This window comes from Miniopterus natalensis, chromosome 6 (genome assembly GCF_054644295.1).
Source record: "Miniopterus natalensis isolate mMinNat1 chromosome 6, mMinNat1.hap1, whole genome shotgun sequence".
Taxonomy (NCBI): Eukaryota; Metazoa; Chordata; class Mammalia; order Chiroptera; family Miniopteridae; genus Miniopterus; species Miniopterus natalensis.
In genome coordinates this window covers 90267395-90286116 of record NC_142086.1, presented here as the reverse complement: position 1 = coordinate 90286116, position 18722 = coordinate 90267395, and the positions used below count along the sequence as shown (strand labels likewise).

At 56.3% G+C, this 18722-nt stretch overlaps 1 protein-coding gene across 5 annotated transcripts in view; it reads left to right on the top strand.

The window, feature by feature from the left end:
- Nucleotides 1-18722, top strand: part of EVA1C (eva-1 homolog C) — a 49883-nt gene that overhangs the window by 25904 nt on the left and 5257 nt on the right. For 3 of the 5 annotated variants that reach the window (XM_087818028.1, XM_087818027.1, XM_087818026.1), the window contains 4 exons: nt 1486-1609; nt 5599-5751; nt 13536-13679; nt 18238-18315. In XM_087818028.1, the coding sequence (XP_087674154.1) occupies nt 1486-1609; nt 5599-5751; nt 13536-13679; nt 18238-18315 (499 nt within the window). The remainder of the gene's footprint in view (nt 1-1485; nt 1610-5598; nt 5752-13535; nt 13680-18237; nt 18316-18722) is intronic. The other 2 variants (XM_087818029.1, XM_087818030.1) reach the window with 2 other exon arrangements.

The following is an 18722-nucleotide window of genomic DNA, read 5'->3' as shown; positions in this document are numbered from 1 at the left end:
TCCCCACCTGGCATCTCTCCGGGAGCTCCATTCCTCACCAGCTGCCCCGGCCACCTGTCCCTGGCACCCTGGCTGACTGCCGCCCTCCTGGGCACGTGCCGACAGGGCAAGCACTGTGCCTACTTTGTAAACGTAGGAACTTCTGTCACCTGAGCTCCAAAGCATGGCCACCACCCTCCCCCCAGCATGCGGGGGACGATGCTCCCCTGACGGGCCAGGTGAGCACTTGCAGGCAGCTCTGAGGCTGGCAGGAGGGCATCGCTGCCGGAGCGTCCTGCGCTGCGCCTTCACTCCGAGAGCGGGGTCCCTGGACCCCGTGTCCTTGCACTGCGCTTGGGAGTGGGGGCAGGTGCTTCCGCAGAGGGAGCCATCCCAGCCGGACTCAGTGTCAACAGGACGTCCCTCTGCTTTTTCCACTGTAACAGTGTAGAAACGGCCCTGCCTTCAGTCTTGCTCGGTGGTTGACATGTGAAGAGCCCCTGAGAGCTGAGTCACCGGAGCCCTCAGCCATGACGATATGCGCTGTCAGCTGTGGTCCCTGGGGTCCCTCTGGGCACTTTCCCTGGTGTCACACACACTTGCTGGGGCCCTGAGGTGACGGGCGAGGCCTGCTAGGCCAGCATCCTCCGCAGAGCTGCCGTGAGAGCGTGGCCACTCAGACGTGCTCATGAACCTGGGCCACATCGGCCCAACAGTGACAGGCGGATTCTCAGGAAGCATGTCTGGTGTCCTCTGTCATGGGCGGGGGCGGGGCAGGGAAGTGGGAGACCAGCAGCGAGATGCCGGGCCTTCCTGTGACCTGGCCCACGGGCTCCGTGAGCGTCCACAGAGCAGCGAGACGCCTGGGAAAGTTGGGAGAGGTTTGAAGGACGGCTTTCAGCCACGCGCTTGGCAGTGCAGAGCCCAAGTACCCCCTAGACAACCACTCCTCGGGGAGAGGCGGGTCCATGCCCCTGTGGGTGGCAGGGTAGCTACCTGCTTTTCCATTTTCACCTGTTGGCCTGGGTCTGGGGTTGGGTCTCTCAGGGCCCCCACATGCTGAGCTCTGTCCTGTGTCTCTAAGGAGGGGAGCTATGACCAGGATTCCTGGTCCCCATAGAGCTCTCTCAGCCTTAAAGCCAGGGGACCGTTCTGGAGGGGGACCTCGAGTCCCTTCCAGTCCACGCTCTGGTCCCGCTCATGTCCCCGGAGCCTCCAGAGTGCAGCACTGTGGCCCGTCTGTGAGCAGCGGTTCCCGTCGAGGTGAACAGAGGCTGGTGTTCTGAGGGCCTGGGCGTGGCTCCTGCTGCTTCTGGGAGGGACAGGGAGCCAGGGCCCTGCCTGGTCCCCGAGCACGTGCGACCCTCCTAGGCAGCCGCGGGAGGTTCGCGGTGCGGCCCCAGGCATGGCCGCGGAGTTCCCTCCCTCCCAGGGCCCAGCGGCCCGGGCGTGGGTCTCGGCCGCCTCGCGGTTCACTAGCCTGTCCCTTTTCTACTCTCCTTCCAGAAGGTGTTGGACGAGTGCCAGAACCAGCGGGCCTGCCACCTCCTGGTCAACAGCCGTGTGTTTGGACCTGACCTTTGTCCAGGGAGCAGTAAATACCTCCTGGTGTCCTTTAAGTGCCAGCCTAGTAAGTAACTGCAGAGGGGACAGTGAGTGGGGTGCGGGTTCCCTGTGTCCCCCTGGAAACACTAGTGAATGGGAGGTGGCCCCTCCTTCCGGGCTTTTCTGTTTGAGTGGATTTGTGTGTGTGCGCGAGTGAGTGTGTTCTGACAGTGCCCGCGTTTCGGGAAGCCCTCCTGCTGTGTAGAACTCAGTGGTCCTGAGTATCGGGCGCTAAAGGTATCGGGCAAATGCAAGTCCAGCTCCAAAGCCAGCTGAGGGCGGCCCGTGCTCCCCAGGGGCCCGGGGCCCGGCTGCTGCCCGAGCCCAGTGTGTCAGGTCTCCGTGACCCGCTGCCTCCCACTCCCACAAGCAGCAGGTGCTCCTGACGCTGGGTGTCTTCCCAGGGGACCCCGCTATGGAACCTCTTTTTCTCTGACTGCTGCTCTTTCCTCCACTGACCGTCACCGTTTCTGACACACGGCAGCTTTGGGATCAGCTCATTACAGGCCCAAAGGAGCCGTTCCTCAGCGAGCAGGGCCCCTTCCCGGGGCCTGGGTCCCCCCGAGAGACGCCGCAGGCAGGAGCAGCGTGAAAAACCCTTGGAAAACCTGTGGGAAAGAAAGTAGGGTTTCTCGGGAGGTGTGACGGAGCTGAGCACTGTAGGGGGAGGTCTGCGGGGCACAGAAAGATCACTTTCAGAGGCCGTGGCTGAGGGAGCGGGGCTGGAGGGAGCACGCGCGCTGAGCCCCCGGCCCTGATGGCCAGGGAAGGGGTGGGCTCTCTCTGGGGCAGCATCTGAGCAGGGAGATGCTCAGGTGGGGTTGGAGCCCCCGGCTGCCCGTGGGTAATAGGTGAGGGGCAGGGCCTGTGTCCTAGTCCATCCTAGCTGCTCCGCACGCTGGGTGGCATTTATTCCCTCACTGCTGGAGGCTGGGAAGGTGCCCGCAGACCCTGTGTCTCCCGCGGACTCCCTTCCTCGACATGGCTGTCATTTTGCTATGAACTCGCCTGGCAGAAGGGACAGAGAGCTCTCTGGGGCTTCTTACAGGGGCACTAATCCCATTCATGGGGCTCCACCCTCACGACCTACTCCTCTCCCAAAGGCCCACCTCCTGATACCATCATGTTGGGCATTAAGATTTCAAACTACGGCCCGGCCGGGCGTGGCTCAGCGGTTAAGCATCGACCTAGGATCCAGGCGACCAGGGTTCGATTCCCGGTCAGGGCACATGCCCGGGTTGTGGGCTGCAGCCGATCAATGACTCTCTCATCATTGATGTTTCTAGCTCGCTCTCTCCCTCTCCTTTCCTCTCTCTGAAATCAATAAAGATATATTTTAAAAAAAAAAAAAAGATTTCAAAATACGAATTTTAGGGGGGCACAAACACCCCTGGGTACCCTGGGCACTGAGGTGGAGTGACAGCTCCTTTTGCTGCTGGGAAGCAGAGCTGGAGGTGAGCTTGTCCCCAGCCGCTCCTGCCTCTTCTGCAGCCGGCTCACCCGAGGCTCTTCCCCTCCACTGTCCCAGCTCCAGCTCCTGACTGACACGATTGTCTAAAGGCCCCGTGGTGCACCCAGGGTGCGTGGAGACGGCTCTTGTCCAGAGAGCCAGTTCTGCACTGTCTCTGCCCTGCCTGGGTGCTGGGGGTAGTCACACCTGGGAAACCATCAAATGCTACCAGTCAGGGCCTGTGTGCAGGTCTGATTTCAGGGGAGCTATGTTACCAGCAGTCCTCGCTAGCACCTCCTTCCCTGAGTGTGCCTCCTGCCTCCCCTCCTCCCTAAATCTCATCTCTTCAGAGAAGTTTGGTTTCGGTGAGGCTTTGGATGTAGGCAGCTCTGGGTTCATACCCCCGTCTGCTGTGTAGACCGCTGTGTGGCCTTGGACGGTGAAGGGAACCTGTCTCAGGCTCCATAACTCAAGTGTAAAAATGGAAATAAAGCACTTTCCGCATTAGGCTGTTGTGAAGACTAAAAATACAGTGTGTATAGCATGCTTATCACAGGACCTGTCGTGGAGTTGAGCTCAGCCATTGGTAGTTATTATTCCAATAGGCGGGTTAGAGTAATTCTTACTAAAGTGTGAATGGCTGAAAGGTAGTGATATACCGATGGTTGGGAGGGTGGGGTACGTCTGCCCTGGGGTCAGGCAATAGCAGGTGCACTGTCTGTAGAGAATTTTAAAACACTCTAAAAGTGGCTAAAATATCTATCTGTGCGGTAATCTCGCCATGCGCTGACAGCTGTGAACAGGCCCGTAGTGACATAGCCCCACCACGCAGGTCCTGCTGCTGTGCGTCATTCAAGTACGCGTCACGCACGCTGTCCCCTAACCCGTAGAATCCGCGTGGAAACTTCGTTGCTATTGTCCTGTAGGCAGAGGTGTGGCTCTGCCTCCTCCCGGCCCCTGTCGCTCTCCCTGTCCAAACCCTCCGTGGCCGGCGGCGCCCCCCTGGAAGGCTGCCCACACCTGGTCTAACCCGAGACCCTCGAGCGCTCCCCCAGCTCCGAGACAGGTTCTTGTTCTCTAAGAAAAGCAGCACCTTTGTCAGTGGCCCCATTGTCTTTAGAACCCAGAAGTGTCACCGTTCGGCGACCGTGAGTTAGCGCATTCCCAAGGAACCGAGTGACTCAACATGACACGACAGTCACCCCAGGCCTGTCACGGGACACTCACAGCCCCTCCGTTCCAGGAGGTGATTTGCCCGTAATCTGGGGGCCCATCGCTGGAGGCCGGCCACGCGGGTGTTGTGTTACCGGAGAGGCCGGCTGGCTTCAGGGACTGGGCCTTAACACTTCAGGGTGGCTAATCGATGCGCTCGTTGCATGCCTTAAAAAAAGAAAACTCTCACAATTTACAAAATCCCGAAAGAGAAAGAAGGAAGGAAGGGCGAGGGAGAAAGAAACCATTCCCGTGAAAGGGTCTCCAGTTTCCGAGATAAGCCTTGGTTTTGGCCCCGCCGCCCCTGCCCTCCTCTTTGGCGAGCTCTGCCCCTGGGAGGCATTCTTCACATTTTTGGGTGTTCTCCCGGTGGGGAGGGTGCTGGGCTCCTTCGGTGTGTCTCCCCAAGCCCTGCGCTCAGCATCAGAGCCATCGCTCAGGCCGGGCCTTTCAAGTCAGGCAGGATTTCGGGGCTTGGTGGGATTTGGAGTTTGCTCATGAAAAGCGCGGAGGGGCGCCCACCCCGCAGACTCCCGAGCCAGCCTCCGGTGTCATGGTTATTTAGAAAAAGTAAACAAAACTCCTCTTGGCTCTGAGTTTAACCTGTTACGTTAAGATTCCAGTTCGTGGGTAAAGGGCATTAACATTTGCTTAGTCACCCCTACCTTTGCCCTGCCTGCTGGATCCCACGCGTGTCCAGACGCAGCGAGGAGGGGGCTTGTGAGCACCTGGACCCTGCTTTCTGCTCCGCACCTTTTGTCCGTGTCCAGGGTTCCCATCGTCCGCGTTAAAGAGCGCTGAGCCCGTGGGAATCCGGAGACCCTAACGCGTCCTCCTCGGGCAGCCGCCCCCAAGTTTGGGCTCACTGCCACTTTTCTGTTTGGGGAAGAAAGGCAGGGAAATTGACAAATTATAGGAAGGTGGAGTTTGTATTTGGAAATCATTTGCTTTTGTGTTTTCAGTTTGGGGCTTAAGCGTCATCGATTCCAGGACACGAAGGTCCCACGGCCACTGTGGCCCCAGTGTGGCCGCTCACGCCCTCTGCAAGGCTTCCGGGGGGCAGTCAAGTAGGTTTGATTGCAGCCCAGAGTAAGGAGAACATTCTCCACCTGGACCCAATAAAATACACAACCAAAAAAAAAATTCTTAAAACAATTTCTAGGCTGTTCTTTATGTCTTAAAATCACTGGTCACAGCACACTAGGCTGATTTCATGACCCGTTAAGGGGCCTCGGACGAGACCTGCACAGCTTTGCTCTGAGTGTGTTGGGGGCCCAGGGTCCGCCGGCGCCGGCCCTGGGCGGTGCTCACCGTGGGAGCTGACGTTGCCGCCGGTTTTGTCTCTGCTCCAGATGAACTGAAAAACAAAACCGTGTGCGAGGACCAGGAGCTGAAACTGCACTGCCACGAATCCAAGTTTCTCAACATCTACTCCGCCACCTACGGCAGGAGGGCCTGGGATGGGGACCTGTGCGCCTCGGAGGCACCGCGGCTGCCCCCCTTCGGTAGGTGACTCCACGCGGCCGTCGTCGGGGCTGCTGCCCCGTGGGGAGGGTTCCTTGGTGTGGCCTGTACTGGGTCAGAGGGAGAGTCGAGGGCAAGGAGGAACCAGCCCCACGGGGGGCCTCCTGCTGGCCCACATCCCTACATCCACCCGCCTTCCAGTCGTTCCACACTGAGCAGTTCCTGAGCGCCTGCTGCATACAAGGCCCTGTCCTAGGCACCGGGACCAACACGGAGTCCACACGGAGCTGACCTCCCAGCAGCAGACAGGGAGGCTGTGAGAAAGCAGATAATATGCAGGCAAATGTGCTATATTTCAGGTGCAGATAAGCACTCAGGGGAACAGCTCATGGGGGAGGTGGTAGGGGAGGTAGGGAAGGTGGGGGCGGCCGCAGAGAGGCGCAGGGTTATGGAGTGATGGGCATGCTGAGCAGAGGAGAAGCTGCAGATACCTGGGGAAGGTGTCCAGGTAGAGGCGGAGCCAGCGAGGGCCCTGCGGCTGTGTTCAGGGTGAGGAAGGGCCCAGCCAGTCGTCTTCCTTAGAAGTCTGCAAATTGGAGCTAAGAGATTGTGGCCCAGATTCAGACCTGAGAGCCCCACCTATCACCTCACCCTCTATATTATTAGTCAGCGTTCTCCAGGGAAACAGAGCCCATAGAGAGATGGAAAGAGAGATCAATCTTAAGGAATTGGCTCACATGCGGTGTGAGGGCTGCAAGTCTGAAATCTGCAGGGGAGCCTGCAGTCCAGAAACCCAGGTAAGAGTTGATGTTCAGCTTCGAGTCTGACTCTGCAGGACAGTGGGCTGGAAGCCCCACGCCGAATTTCTGTTTGCCGCCTCAAGAAAAATTTCTTTTTGGAAAACTTTAGTCTTTGCTCTTAAGGCCTTCAACTGATTGGTTGAGGCCCACCCACATGATGGAGGGTAAGCTGCTTTACTCAAAGTCCACTGATTTAATGGTAGTCATATTTTTTTTTTAAAGAATAGTTTATTGACTTTTATTATTATTATTATTTTAGAGAAAGTGGAAGGGACGAAGGGAGGGAGACAGAGAGAGAGAAGCATCGATGTGAGACACATTGATTGGTTGCCTCCTGCAGGCACCTCAATGTTGGCCAGGGATTGAACTTGCAACCCAGGTACACGCCCTTGACCAGGAATTGAACTCGAGATCCTTCGGTCCGTGGGCTGATGCTCCAACCACTGAGCAACACCGGCCAAGGCAGTAGTCACATCTTTAAAATACCTTTGCAACAAATCTAGACTGATGTTTGACCAAACAACTGGGCCCCGGAGCCTAACTAAAAATAACCATCACACACCCTGATCTGTGGTGGTGACACAGCCTGGTCTCTACCTGCATCTTACCGGAGAGAATAAGTCCCACCGTAGAACAGCCCAAGGCCTTGCGCTGTGTTCATCAACATCTAAAACAAGCTGCGTAAAGCGTTACATTGCTATAGTTTTTTCATGGATCACAAGTGAAATGAAACATTAATTTTTAAAAGACACTCACGTATAAATAATATCTTGGGTCTGAGAAGAAGAACCTAAAATGACCTCACCTCACAGGTGGGCTCCCACCCGAGGCCCGTGAGAAGACAGAAAGGGGTTCCCAAGGGGCAGGTGCCACCAAGGCCCTGAGCCAGTGTCCGGGAAGGACGGCCTCTGTCACGATCACACAGGATCTTTGGAAGGCGAACCACACACAAAGGCAGGCCGGGGCATTAGGTCTGGGGGAGAGGCCTCCGCTCGGCTGGCCCGGCTGCCAGGAGGGGCAGAGACGACCAGCACACCCTCGGCCCCGTGCCCCGCCGGGGACCTGTGAGTTGCGAAACTCCCTTCTCCCTCATGTGTGTTCAGACGTCACCGCCCCTCCTCCCTCGTCCCTCTTACTGCGTCAGGACAAGGGACCACTGCCTGGTCACTGCAGGCGTCTCCCTGCTCCAGGGTGGCCTCTGTCCCCAGGGTGGCGGAGGAGCATCTGCTCACAGCCGTCCCGAACACCTGCAGGGAGCTCCCTTGGGGATCTGACCTCTTTCTGGAAAAGGGACCCCACTTCTTCCTGTTGGGACGAGGCGCCTTTCGCGGGCCTGCAGAGTCTAGCGCAGCCCGTGGGTTTTGTCGGGCAGCAAGGAGCGGCTGCTTCAGCGATCGCCGAGCAGACGGGTCGGGCGGTGGGCAGGCCACCCGCAGGCTGCGCGGTTCACGGTCAGCACCGGCGCCCCACGTCCCTGGGAAGCCGGACGGGGTTCGTTTTAGAAGGAAAGGTAATCAGCCGAAGAAAACGCTAGACACCGGGCCAAAGGACAGGTCTCCGGAGAGTTCGAGGGGCCCTCAGGTCAGCAGCTGCTCTGACGCACGCGGAACCCTGTGGACGCGGGACAGGCCGGTGGCCTGCGAGTGGAAGGCGGTGCCCCTCGCTTAGCTGTTCAGTTGTCAAAGCTTGAGCCCTGGCGGAGCCTCAGCGGGAAAAAGCTGCTCGTCCTTCCCCAGGCCCCTCACCCCGCCCGGCACAGCCCAGTGCTCTGTCCATCACCCAGGAACCCGCGAGGCTCGGGATCAGGCTCTTCACTGCGTTCACGGGCCACCGGCACAGGCCAGGACCCTGGGGCCCTGAGCTGTGCGGCGGAAAGAGGCTCAAAGGGAACAAGGGAGACCTTGCGGGTCCCCAGTTCACCTCCTCGTCTTGAGGGTCCCAGTTCACCTCATCGCCTTGAGGGTCCCAGTTCATCTCATCGTCTTGAGGGTCCCAGTTCAGTTCATCTCATCGTCTTGAGGGTCCCAGTTCAGTTCATCTCATCGTCTTGAGGGTCCCAGTTCAGTTCATCTCATCGTCTTGAGGGTCCCAGTTCACCTCACCCTCCAGTGTATCTCACATGAAGGAGCCTCCGCTCTGCCCTCGCCTCTCAGGTTAGCTAAAGGGCAGAACTGGGCTGTGCTCGCCGATACGCTTTCTCGATCTAACTGCTAAGAAATTGGTGACTTCTCGGCCCAGGTAACTGTGCATGAAGGTTTTAAACGGCACTTGGCAGGCTCACCCCACAAAATCATCAGCTCATCCCTCTCGTATAAACTCACTTCCATTTCTCCCACCTGACAAAGCGTGCTCTTGACCACTCTCTCCCACCGGTCACCCATCCGCGCCCTCTGCAAGTCCAGTGGGCTCTGCCCCCACGAAGTGTCTCGAATCCAACCACTTTGCTCCCAGCCTACTCCAGGGATCTTTCACCGGGCCCATCCTGGCCTCCTCCTGACTGGTCTCTGGTCTCCCCTCTTCCCAATTTCCTCTGAGCCTTAGTCCTTTCTTCACTTAGCAGCCAATGAGATTTTATTTAAATTAAGTCAATCGCATCACCCAAAGCTCTCCACTTTGCCCCTTGTATTAAAATAAATCCAGTCCCAGCTATGGCCTGGCCTCTCTCTCTCATCCCTTCGCTACCTCTGGAGCAGTCCACACTCATCCGTACCCCAGGGCCTTTGCACAAGCTCTCCTTTTGGCCTGGAATGTTCTCTGCACATGTCTTTGCATGGCCAGCTCCAAACTCCATCTCGTCATTTGGGCATCAACTCAGATGTCGTCTCAGAGGGGTTTCCCAGGGCACCCTGCCAGCACAGCACCTCGAGCCTGCAGTGTCTCGAGCTGTGCCCAGTGCGACTGTCTTGATAGCATGGAAGGCGTCACCTCTGTGCCTGTGGCTTAGCTCCCCAGGAGAAGGCAAGCGCTCGGAGATGGTATCTGTGCCTCTCCTGCGGGTTTCCCAGCAGCGAGAGCAGTGCCTGGCATGGAGCGGGTGCCCGCGTGCGTGCTGGGATGCATGAATGAGTCCGAGCCCTCCCGAGCGCGGCGCCCGCCTGGCCTGCTGCGGCGGATGGTTGCCGGCCCGGAATGTGGGCCTGGTGTCGTCACAGCTCCCAGCCTCTCACGAGATGCTGGAAATCCATTTCTGTTTTCTTTTCATGTGAAATGTTCCAACTTTCAATACACTGTGTGAGCCAAACAAAACATGCCGACAGGCCACATCCGGGCCACAGCTGCCAGTGTGTGATCGCCGCTCGCAGTTCCCAGTGTGACTCAGCCCGCGGCTCTGGAGAAGGGGACAGGACTGCCTTTTCCTACCCCAGAAGCACAACCTTGTGGGATGATGCCTAAGGGCCGAGGCCTCGGGAGGGTCGTGTGCTCTTTGCTTTTTGCGTAGATGCTAAAGGCCGGTGCTGCCCACGGGCTTGAGGGCCTGGGTGCCCCCTGGGAGCACACACGGTGGAAGGAAACCAGCTGGGCCTCAGTGGTCAGGCAGCTCCGCTGAGCGGCTCTGGCCCTCGGACACCGGGCGAGCATGCCCAGGCCTCTCTAAAGGACGGTTGTTATGGTCTCACAAGCACCATGACAACATGTCACAGAAACAGGAGAAAGGCTCAGTCACAAAGTTTACCCACCCAGTGAAAAGGTTTTTGTTTTTTGTTAAACCCCATCGGAGGCTATTTTTTCCATTGATTTTCAGAGAGAATGGAAGGGGGGGCAGAGAGAGAGAAACATCCATGTGAGAGAGACACATTGATCAGTTGCCTCCCACATGCACCCCGACCAGGGCCAGGGATCAAATCTGCAACCCAGGTACGTGCCCTTGACCACGAATCGATCCTGTGACCCTCCGGTGCATGGGCCAGTGCTCTAACCACTGGGCAAACCGCCAGGGCCGGAACAGCATCTTTTTCCCCCTCTATGTCTTTTATTAATTTCAGAGAGAGGAAGGGAGAGGGAGAGAGAAACATCAATGATGAGAGAGCGTCACTGATCGGCTACCTCCTGCACGCTCCCTGCTGGGGATCGAGCCCGCAACCCGGGCACGTGCCCTGACTGGAAATCGAGCTGTGATCTCTTGGATCCTCGGTCGATGCTCCGTCACTGAGCCACGCCGGCCTGGCTGGAGCAGCATCTTAACACAGAGGGAGGGAACCTCCCTGCAGACCTGCCATGAACCGGAAAGCAGGTCTTCAGAAGGGTCCCCCGCGGGGCGTCCACTGTGACACGCCATTTCCTGATGCAGTTACGTTTTCTGGGTGTACCCCCGGGATTCTGCTATTTCCTTAATCAGACAATGAGAAAACCACCTAATGGCCTCCAAGGCGGAGCGAAGGCCATCCCAAGGCCAAGTGTGGGCAGGCCCAGACTTTTCAGTCGAAGATCAAGGTGCCAGGGGCTCCCACTGCCAAACAGCCACTGAAAAGCAGCCAGCCTCATTATCTGAGTAAACACGGGTTATAAAGAGCGATTAACTCCAGTTTCAGTGTTAAACAGTAGCCAAAAACCCAAAAATTAAATGGTGGAACATCTTGTTATCACACGTATTGGGGTGGAAGGTAGTTGGCCAGGAAGAGCGAGCGCAAACAAAGTCAGGCTGGGGGGGGAACAGCCGCTTTAAGATTATATATCCTGCGCGCGTTCCCAGCTCAGCATCGGCCAGGGTGTGGTCAGACCTGAGTCAGACCCCAATTACCTCGGGCGTCTTTCTGAAAACTCACTGTGGTCCTTTCACTCTCAGCAGGATAAATTCCTTCGCTCCCAGGGTGACCAGGGTGCCCCCGTAAGTCACACTGCCCCCAGACCTCCTGGGCAGAAAGGGCTGGGGTCTTATCAGCGGGAGTCTTTAGTTTTCCTTCCTCTGTTAGCCTTTAAGGACGTAGCCAGGCAGGCGTCCTAAGGAAATGCCGTATTCCTGGGGCACGCTTATGCAATTCCAGCAGGAACGGGAAGCGCTATAGCTTTTCTGGGGAACAGTTTTTTCTGGGGATCCTGTGTCAAAGCCTCCCAATTCTGAATAGCCTTTGACAAAGCTATCAGCTGCCCAGGATTCCTGTGGAAACCATTGTGAGCAAATGTTTAACTCTAAGGATGCGCGACATAGAATCGTTTATAATATTTAAAGAATGGAAATCATTTGAGTGTCTACAGTAGGGTATTATAAGTAGAGCTGGCCCATCCATACAATGGAAAACTACACAGCTCTTTAAAATGACGTTTGTGGCCCAGCCGGTGTGGCTCCGTGGTTGGGGCTGTGGGCTGGATCCCGGGGAGGGGGTGTCGTGCCGGAGGCAGCCGATCAGTGACTCTCTCTCATCACTGATGCTTCTATTTCTCTCTCCCTCTCCCTTCTTCTCTCTAAAAAAAATCAATAAAAACCCTAAAAATAAATACATAAAATGATGTTTATGTTAAAATTTTCACAAATATATCAATGAACAGAAAAAGAGTCGCATGCAAAGTACCATGCACGTAACAGCACTGAGGGGAAGGGTGTTTACACATAGAAAAGTGACCAGGAGGATGTTCTTTAAAGGCTGTTTTTTCTCGATGGTGGGATTTACTGGGAATTTTAATCTTCCTAGTCTGGGCTTATCTGTGCTTCTCAAGTTTTCAACCACAAACGTACTTACTTTGTCACAAAAAGAACAGTAAGTTATGTTTTAAAATATCAGGCTTTAAAAAATAATTTTATAATTCAGACTTTTTACATTCAGACTTTATGCATTTACATATATAACATGTATGTTCCTTTGCAAGGTCTCCAGCACTCCTCCGTTCCCTGCCCCGCAAGCCCTCGGCTCCTCCCAGGTGCATGATCAAAACTGCTCCCGAACTGGACTCCCTGCCTTTGGCTCCCTTTCTCTCCCAAGGGACCCTGCACACTGTCCCCAGAGGACGCTCGCATCAGGCCTTTTTTAAGGTTCCCTGTTGCTGGCAGAAGGAGGTCGAGCGTCTTCGGCTAAGCACCCAGAGGCCATCTCTGTCTAGCCCCTGTTCACCTTCAGGCTTGTTCGCGGTGGCTTCCCTGCCACACGTGCTGCTCCAGCTCAGGCTCAGCCCGGGACTCCCCCGAAGTGCTCCTGGCCCACCTGCCTGGCTTCAGACCTTCCCTCTTGCCTGCTCGGCCCACTCCCTCCCCGCTCTCCCACGGTCAAGCCCTTCTCCCCGTGGCCCATCCCCGCCGCTCCGGCCCACGGCGCTCGCCCCCACCTCCTGCCCCAGCCCCTCGTCTGGGCCACTCCCTGTCTCACGTAATTAGACTTCGGGCCGCGAGTGGGCCTGTCTCTCCGACTCCATTACAGGTTTGGGATGCGAGGCGGGCTCTTCCCGCCCTGCTTTTCTGACAGCGCCCAGCTCAGTGATCATCCTCGGTGTAAGGTCTATTAATATTTACTGGTACGAAACAAACACAGAAGCATGTCGCCGTGTTTATTTCATTCACCTACTCATCATCGTTATTACTGGATTTCTGCCGGGGGCCAGGCTGTGGGAATTAGAAAATGAACAAAACAGAAATCGCCCCACCCTCGCGGAGCTTATGTTCACGGAGGGGAAACAGAGTCTCAGTAGAAACGAGTAAAATAGTTTGAAGAGCGGTAAGGGTGGTGAAAGACGTAAGAACCTTCGTTCAATGCTGTGCATGTTTCGCCTGCTTTCTGTGCAGAGCCAGTTGCACAATTGGTGGGACCTGGTGCGAAATGGAGACGTAGGCCCTCGTTCAAACGATGTGAGAATTTCGGGGTGGCCACAGCAGGGCATGGAGGCCGGGGCAGGCCCTCCCGCTCTGCCCGCGAGACCAGCGGCTTCCGTGGGATTCCGCCCACGTTGGGGGCTTTCCTGGGGCAGAACGTCATCAGAGCAGCCGTCCCCGTGAGACGCGAGCCCAGCTCGGTGTGTTTGCCCCCAGGAGGCAGCCCAGGCGGTGTGGTGCCCGCCTGTGGGACGCCCCTGAGCTGTCCCTGCTGTCCCCTCCCTTCCAGACTGCCTGTCTCACTCCGCGGTGCACGTGCTGGCCCGGAGGTGCTACGGGAGGCAGAGATGCAGAATCCTGGTCAACAACCTCCACTTCGGGAGCCCCTGCCTGCCTGGGGTGAAAAAGTACCTCACGGTCACCTATGCCTGCGGTGAGAATGTGCCCTCGGCGAGGGCGGCTGCGGGGGGGGGCTGGCCACCGGCCTCGTGACCCAGCTCCTGAGACGTCAGGCCACATAGTCCAGAGCCCCTCTCTGCCCTTCATTGCTGTTTAGGACACTCACAGCAGATAAGCAGCAGAATTTTCTCTCGTCCAGCTCTGTGTGGAAGCCCCTTTAGCAATCAGAGGGGCAGCAGACAGGAAGGCCAGGGGAGGAACAAAGGGTGGCGCTGATGTCGCCGAGAAGAGCGCTTCGCGTCTGGGCTCCGAGGAGGCTCCGGCATTTATGGGGATGCCCTGCGAGGTCCCAGAGGCACCGCCGTGTGCCCCGCCTGCTTTTAGGCCCCAAACCACTAACTCTGCGCTGCCAGCAGCCGCCTGCCCGCGTTCCCACGGCGAGGGGCCCACAGGTCCAGAGCTGGCCCCGAAACACTGAACTGTGACGTGACCCTCTTGCCCGAGCGTCTTCAAATAACAGCACGCAGTGCCTGGCTCAGATTCCAGTTTTATGAAACGACTTAAAAGGAAATCGGCCGTGCCCTGGCCGGTTCGGCCCGGCGGTTACAGCATCGGCCTGCGGACTGAAGGGTCCCGGACTTGATTCCGGCCAAGGGCACGCGCCTCAGTTGCAGGCTCGATCCCCGGCCCGGCCAGGGAGCATGTGGGAGGCAGCCAATCGATGCTGCTCTCTCTCCCCCTCCCTTCTTTCTCTGAAAAGCAATGGGAAGAATATCCTCAGGTGAGGGAGAAAAAAGGGAAATCAGCAGTTAATTATTCTCTGGGGGTAAGGTGGGTCTCCAGTTTGAATCCTACCACATGGATGACGCCGGGCACTGTCCCATAGACCCGGATACCTGTGCTCACGGAAACCTTCCCCCAGATTCCCTGGGCTGTTTTGGTGCCAGTTTTGTTGAGATATAATTTACAGATGGTGCAATTCACCTGTTAAGCAAACAAGTTGATGGCTTTAGTACATGGTCACAGAGAAAACCCTGTGCCCTCCAGCGGGCAGCTCCCAGCCCGCGCCTGCCCCCACCCTAAGCACCCAGCGGCCTGCGGCCTGTCCTTACGGATTTGCCTCCTCGGGACAGTTTATGTAAACGGGTTGAACCACATATGGACGTGGCTCTGTGACTGGCGTCTTCACCTGGCATGTGGTACACGTGTGGGAACGTCAGTCCTTGTCGCCACCGAATAATATTCCGCCACATCCCCAGCCTGTGTGCCCCGAGCTGACGGTGTCCTCGGCAGTGTCAACGCTGTAATAGGTACAGTGACATGGCTATATGGCCGTATCCCCGAAATCCTAGCCCCAGACGTGGCTTCCGGGAAACACGGTTCACGCTCCCCGCCCCCCGGGAACAGACGCCTACACAGACGACACTTCTAATGACCTCTGAGTGGCCGGCACTTTAAAAATACTCCCCCTGCCGATGGCCCTTCGCTGTGAGACCCGAGTCATTGCAAGTGGCTTGCAGCGTCTGCACACGTCGTAGGTTACTAAGTGGGCGTGAAATAGTCCTCAGTTTTAGAGAATTCCCCCAGCCGATGTGGAGTTGATCGGAAGATTCCAGAGGAGGTCAGTAATGAATTTTCGGGCGAATCTGTCTTGTTAGGACTCTGGACGTGAGCACGGGAACTAATTGGAGCTGGTTTAAGCCAAAAGGGGTTGGAGTGGGAGGCGTCGGGCGTCTAGAGGGCCATCCTCAGAGGCCAGGGCCCGAAGCAGGGGCCTCAGGGTAGGGCTGGCCCAGGAAACCAGGAGATGCAGCCACCTCCCAGGTCTGTCTCTGCGGCTCACAGCACCTCTGCTCCTGATTCCCGACTCTCCCTCTCCTCTCCTCTGTCTCTGTCTCTGTCTCTCTGTCTCTGTCTCTCTGTCTCTCTGTCTCTCTCTCCCTCTCCTACTGCAGGCGGCCTCAGAGCCCGGGCCGCATGGCACACAGCCACCCCCACAGCCGCAGGTGGTTTTTATGTTACGGTCCCAACAGTATGAAGACTTGCAGTCTGACCGTCTTAATTCCAAATCTCTAACAGGAGGATAGCTAATTGACTGGGCCGGGATCGGTCAGCCCTGGCCGCAGACCCCGTAACAGGATTATCAGCATGACCACCAGAGAGGGTCCAGCTAACCCCACCGAGTCAAGATGCTCTTACATAAGAGGGTCAGAGAAGATGGACCCCATAGGTGTCTGTTCCATACCTGCCTCTCGTCACAGCCTCGCCTCGGGCTTAACTGTTCTACCCAGCGATCTTGCTGTGCCAACCCAGGGGACACCCCGCCTGTGAGCAGAGGGGAGGGTCCATCGGGGACAAGTGATGGATGTCAAGCAGGTCTTGCTGTGGGTACCTCATTTCTATAGAAATACATGGTCCCATCTCCCAAATGCCCAGGTGGGCGGGGCTGGGTGGGGCAGGGCGGGGCTGCCTGACCGCAGCTGGTCCTTGTCGCACAGCCGGCCAGAGGATTCTAGAGGCTGAGCACCAGAAGGGCAGAGGCCATGGAACCACCACCCTGTGGGTCATAAAAGGGATTGGAGAGCATGGCAGCCTCGGGCCTGACTCATGCCCACGTTTATCAAGCGCCAGCTCTGAGCCAGGCATGGGGGTGGGAAATTCTGATGAATGACCCTGTTCTCACAGCCTGTAGGACAGAATGTAGTGAATCCCCGGCTCTGGGGACTCAGGAGACCCGGAGGGCTTCCCAGAGGAGGTGATGTCTGAGTCGAGGGAGGTGAGGGATGTGTAGGAGTCAGCCCAGTGCCGGGGGAGGAGGGAAGGGCAGGCCGAAGGCCCTGCACAGGGAGAGGCTGGGAGGAGAGAGCGGGGCAGGACTGGAGGGGCCTGGCTGGATGGTTAGGGCTTGGCTTCCTCAAGGGCCATGGAGAGAGAGCCACTGAAAGATTTTCTCAGGGGATGCAATCAATTTGCATTTTTAAGAAGAGCACGCCTCCTATTTTATAGAGCTTCCTTTAATCCTGGCTCCCTCCCTCGGCTTCCAGGCCGGATGGAAACTCCAGCATCATCCTGTGCCCTCAGGGGAATGATTCAGGCTCTGGGCCTTTTGCTTTTCTGACCTTTGGCACATCTGGCCGACGTCAAACCTCTCTGGGCACGGAGCCCTTGGTCACTGGTGGGCTGGTAGGTGCATCGCTCGAGGCCTCCACGCACCGCTAACTGGGTCCTCTTCTCTGTCCCTCCGAGTCTGACTTTTAACCACACTTCTGGACACACCGGACTTTAGATTTTCCTCTTAAGAGGACAGGTGGCCTGGAGAACTCAGCCAGCTTCCCCTCACCTCTGTGGGTGGCTTCTCTCCGTGTCCACAGCCATGGGTCCCGCAGAGTCACCAGCCTGGCGACACAGCAGCATCCTCCCCCTCGCACCCCCAGCCCCTGGGCACAGACATCCTGTGGGCCTCGGCCCGGCCAGGCAGCTCCCGGGAACACAGGCCAGGGCGACAGGTCCCGGACTGGGGGACGGGAGAAAGTTCACGTGCAGAGTCAACAATGTCTCGGAAGCATAATTTACACACTTTAAGATTCACCCACTTCAAGTAAAAACAATGTATCGGTTTCTAGTCCCTCCGCAGAGCTGCGCGACCCTCACCTCGCTGCAACTTTAAAACGTCGCCACGATCCCCAGAAGCTCCTCGTGCCCACGGTGGTCGGTCCCCTTTCCCAGCCCGGTCCTGGGTAACCCCGAGTCTACTCCCTGTCTCTGCGACTTCACCATTTCTGGCGATTTCGTGTTAACCCTTTGCGGTCGTATGTCTGCTCTCAGCCACCACAGCCAGGAACCTTACAAATCTTAACTCTATTCATTCATGTATCAGTTCATAATTTCTCTTGCTTATCCTTCATAATCTTGCATGTTATGTATCACTGCTCTTTCAATGGAAATTAATTCCGACCAGTACGACACCCATGTCCAAATTTAATACGACCGCAAAGGGTTGGTGGAATCTGACAACACCTGGTCTTTTTTGTGTGGCTTCTTTACTGAGTGTCCTGTTTCTGAGGTTTGTCCACGTTGTAGCATAAGTCATATTCTACAGATAGAGAAACTGTATTTTGTTTATTTATTCTCCAGGTGGTTGTTTTTTTTTTAATACTGCAGAATAGGCCTAAAATGACCTTCCTGGTGTTTTTGACGATCACGCAGGTGCCACTGGTGTGTGTGTGAGTGTATTTGACAAGCAGTGATTAATGTACTGATTTTCATTTTTTAAAATTTTTTTTTAATGTTTTTATCGATTTCAGAGATGAAGGGAGAGAGAGAGGTGAAGGGGGGACGTCAATGGTGGGAGAGTCATTGATCGGCTGCCTCCTGCGCGGCCCCTGCTGGGGATCGAGCCCTCAACCCGGGCCTGTGCCCTGACCGGGAATCGAGTGGTAATCTCCTAGTTCATGGGTTGACACTCAACCACTGAGCCATGCCCGCCGGGCAAATGTACTGATTTTCAAATTGATTTTTTAATCTTATTTAATTGCATTTAAAGTATGTAGTAAATGTACAAAATCTTTAAAACATTTCTTTTTGGATTTTAGTTCCCAAGAACATACTCACAGCGATCGACCCGGCCGTTGCAGACCTGAAACCTTCCTTGAAGCCGGACAGTGGCTATGGTAATTTTCATGGCTAACTGCCAGCATCTAAGTAAAGTGGCCGGCCATGTGGCCGAGGGAAAGGGTGTCACAGGTGCCATGACGAGTGGCTGCAAACAGGGCCAATGTTTCATTTTGTTTTTAAATTATGCGTAGAATAAGCCCTCCCTCCATTCCACTCTTATTTCCTAAAAGAAAAATCCAGTGGACAAACACATCTGCACAGAACTAGACGCGGGAATTCGACAATGAGCTTGCTGGAAAGGTGACCCGCTGGGCACCCGGCTGCCACCTTCCTCCGTAGCCCTCACTGGACTCTTGCACATAGTGGGGTGAACACTGGGGCCTCCCTGTCAAACCCAGGATGGAATTCTGAGCCTTGGGCTCCTGATGAAAACTGTCGAGCATCTAAGACAAAGTTTTGTTTT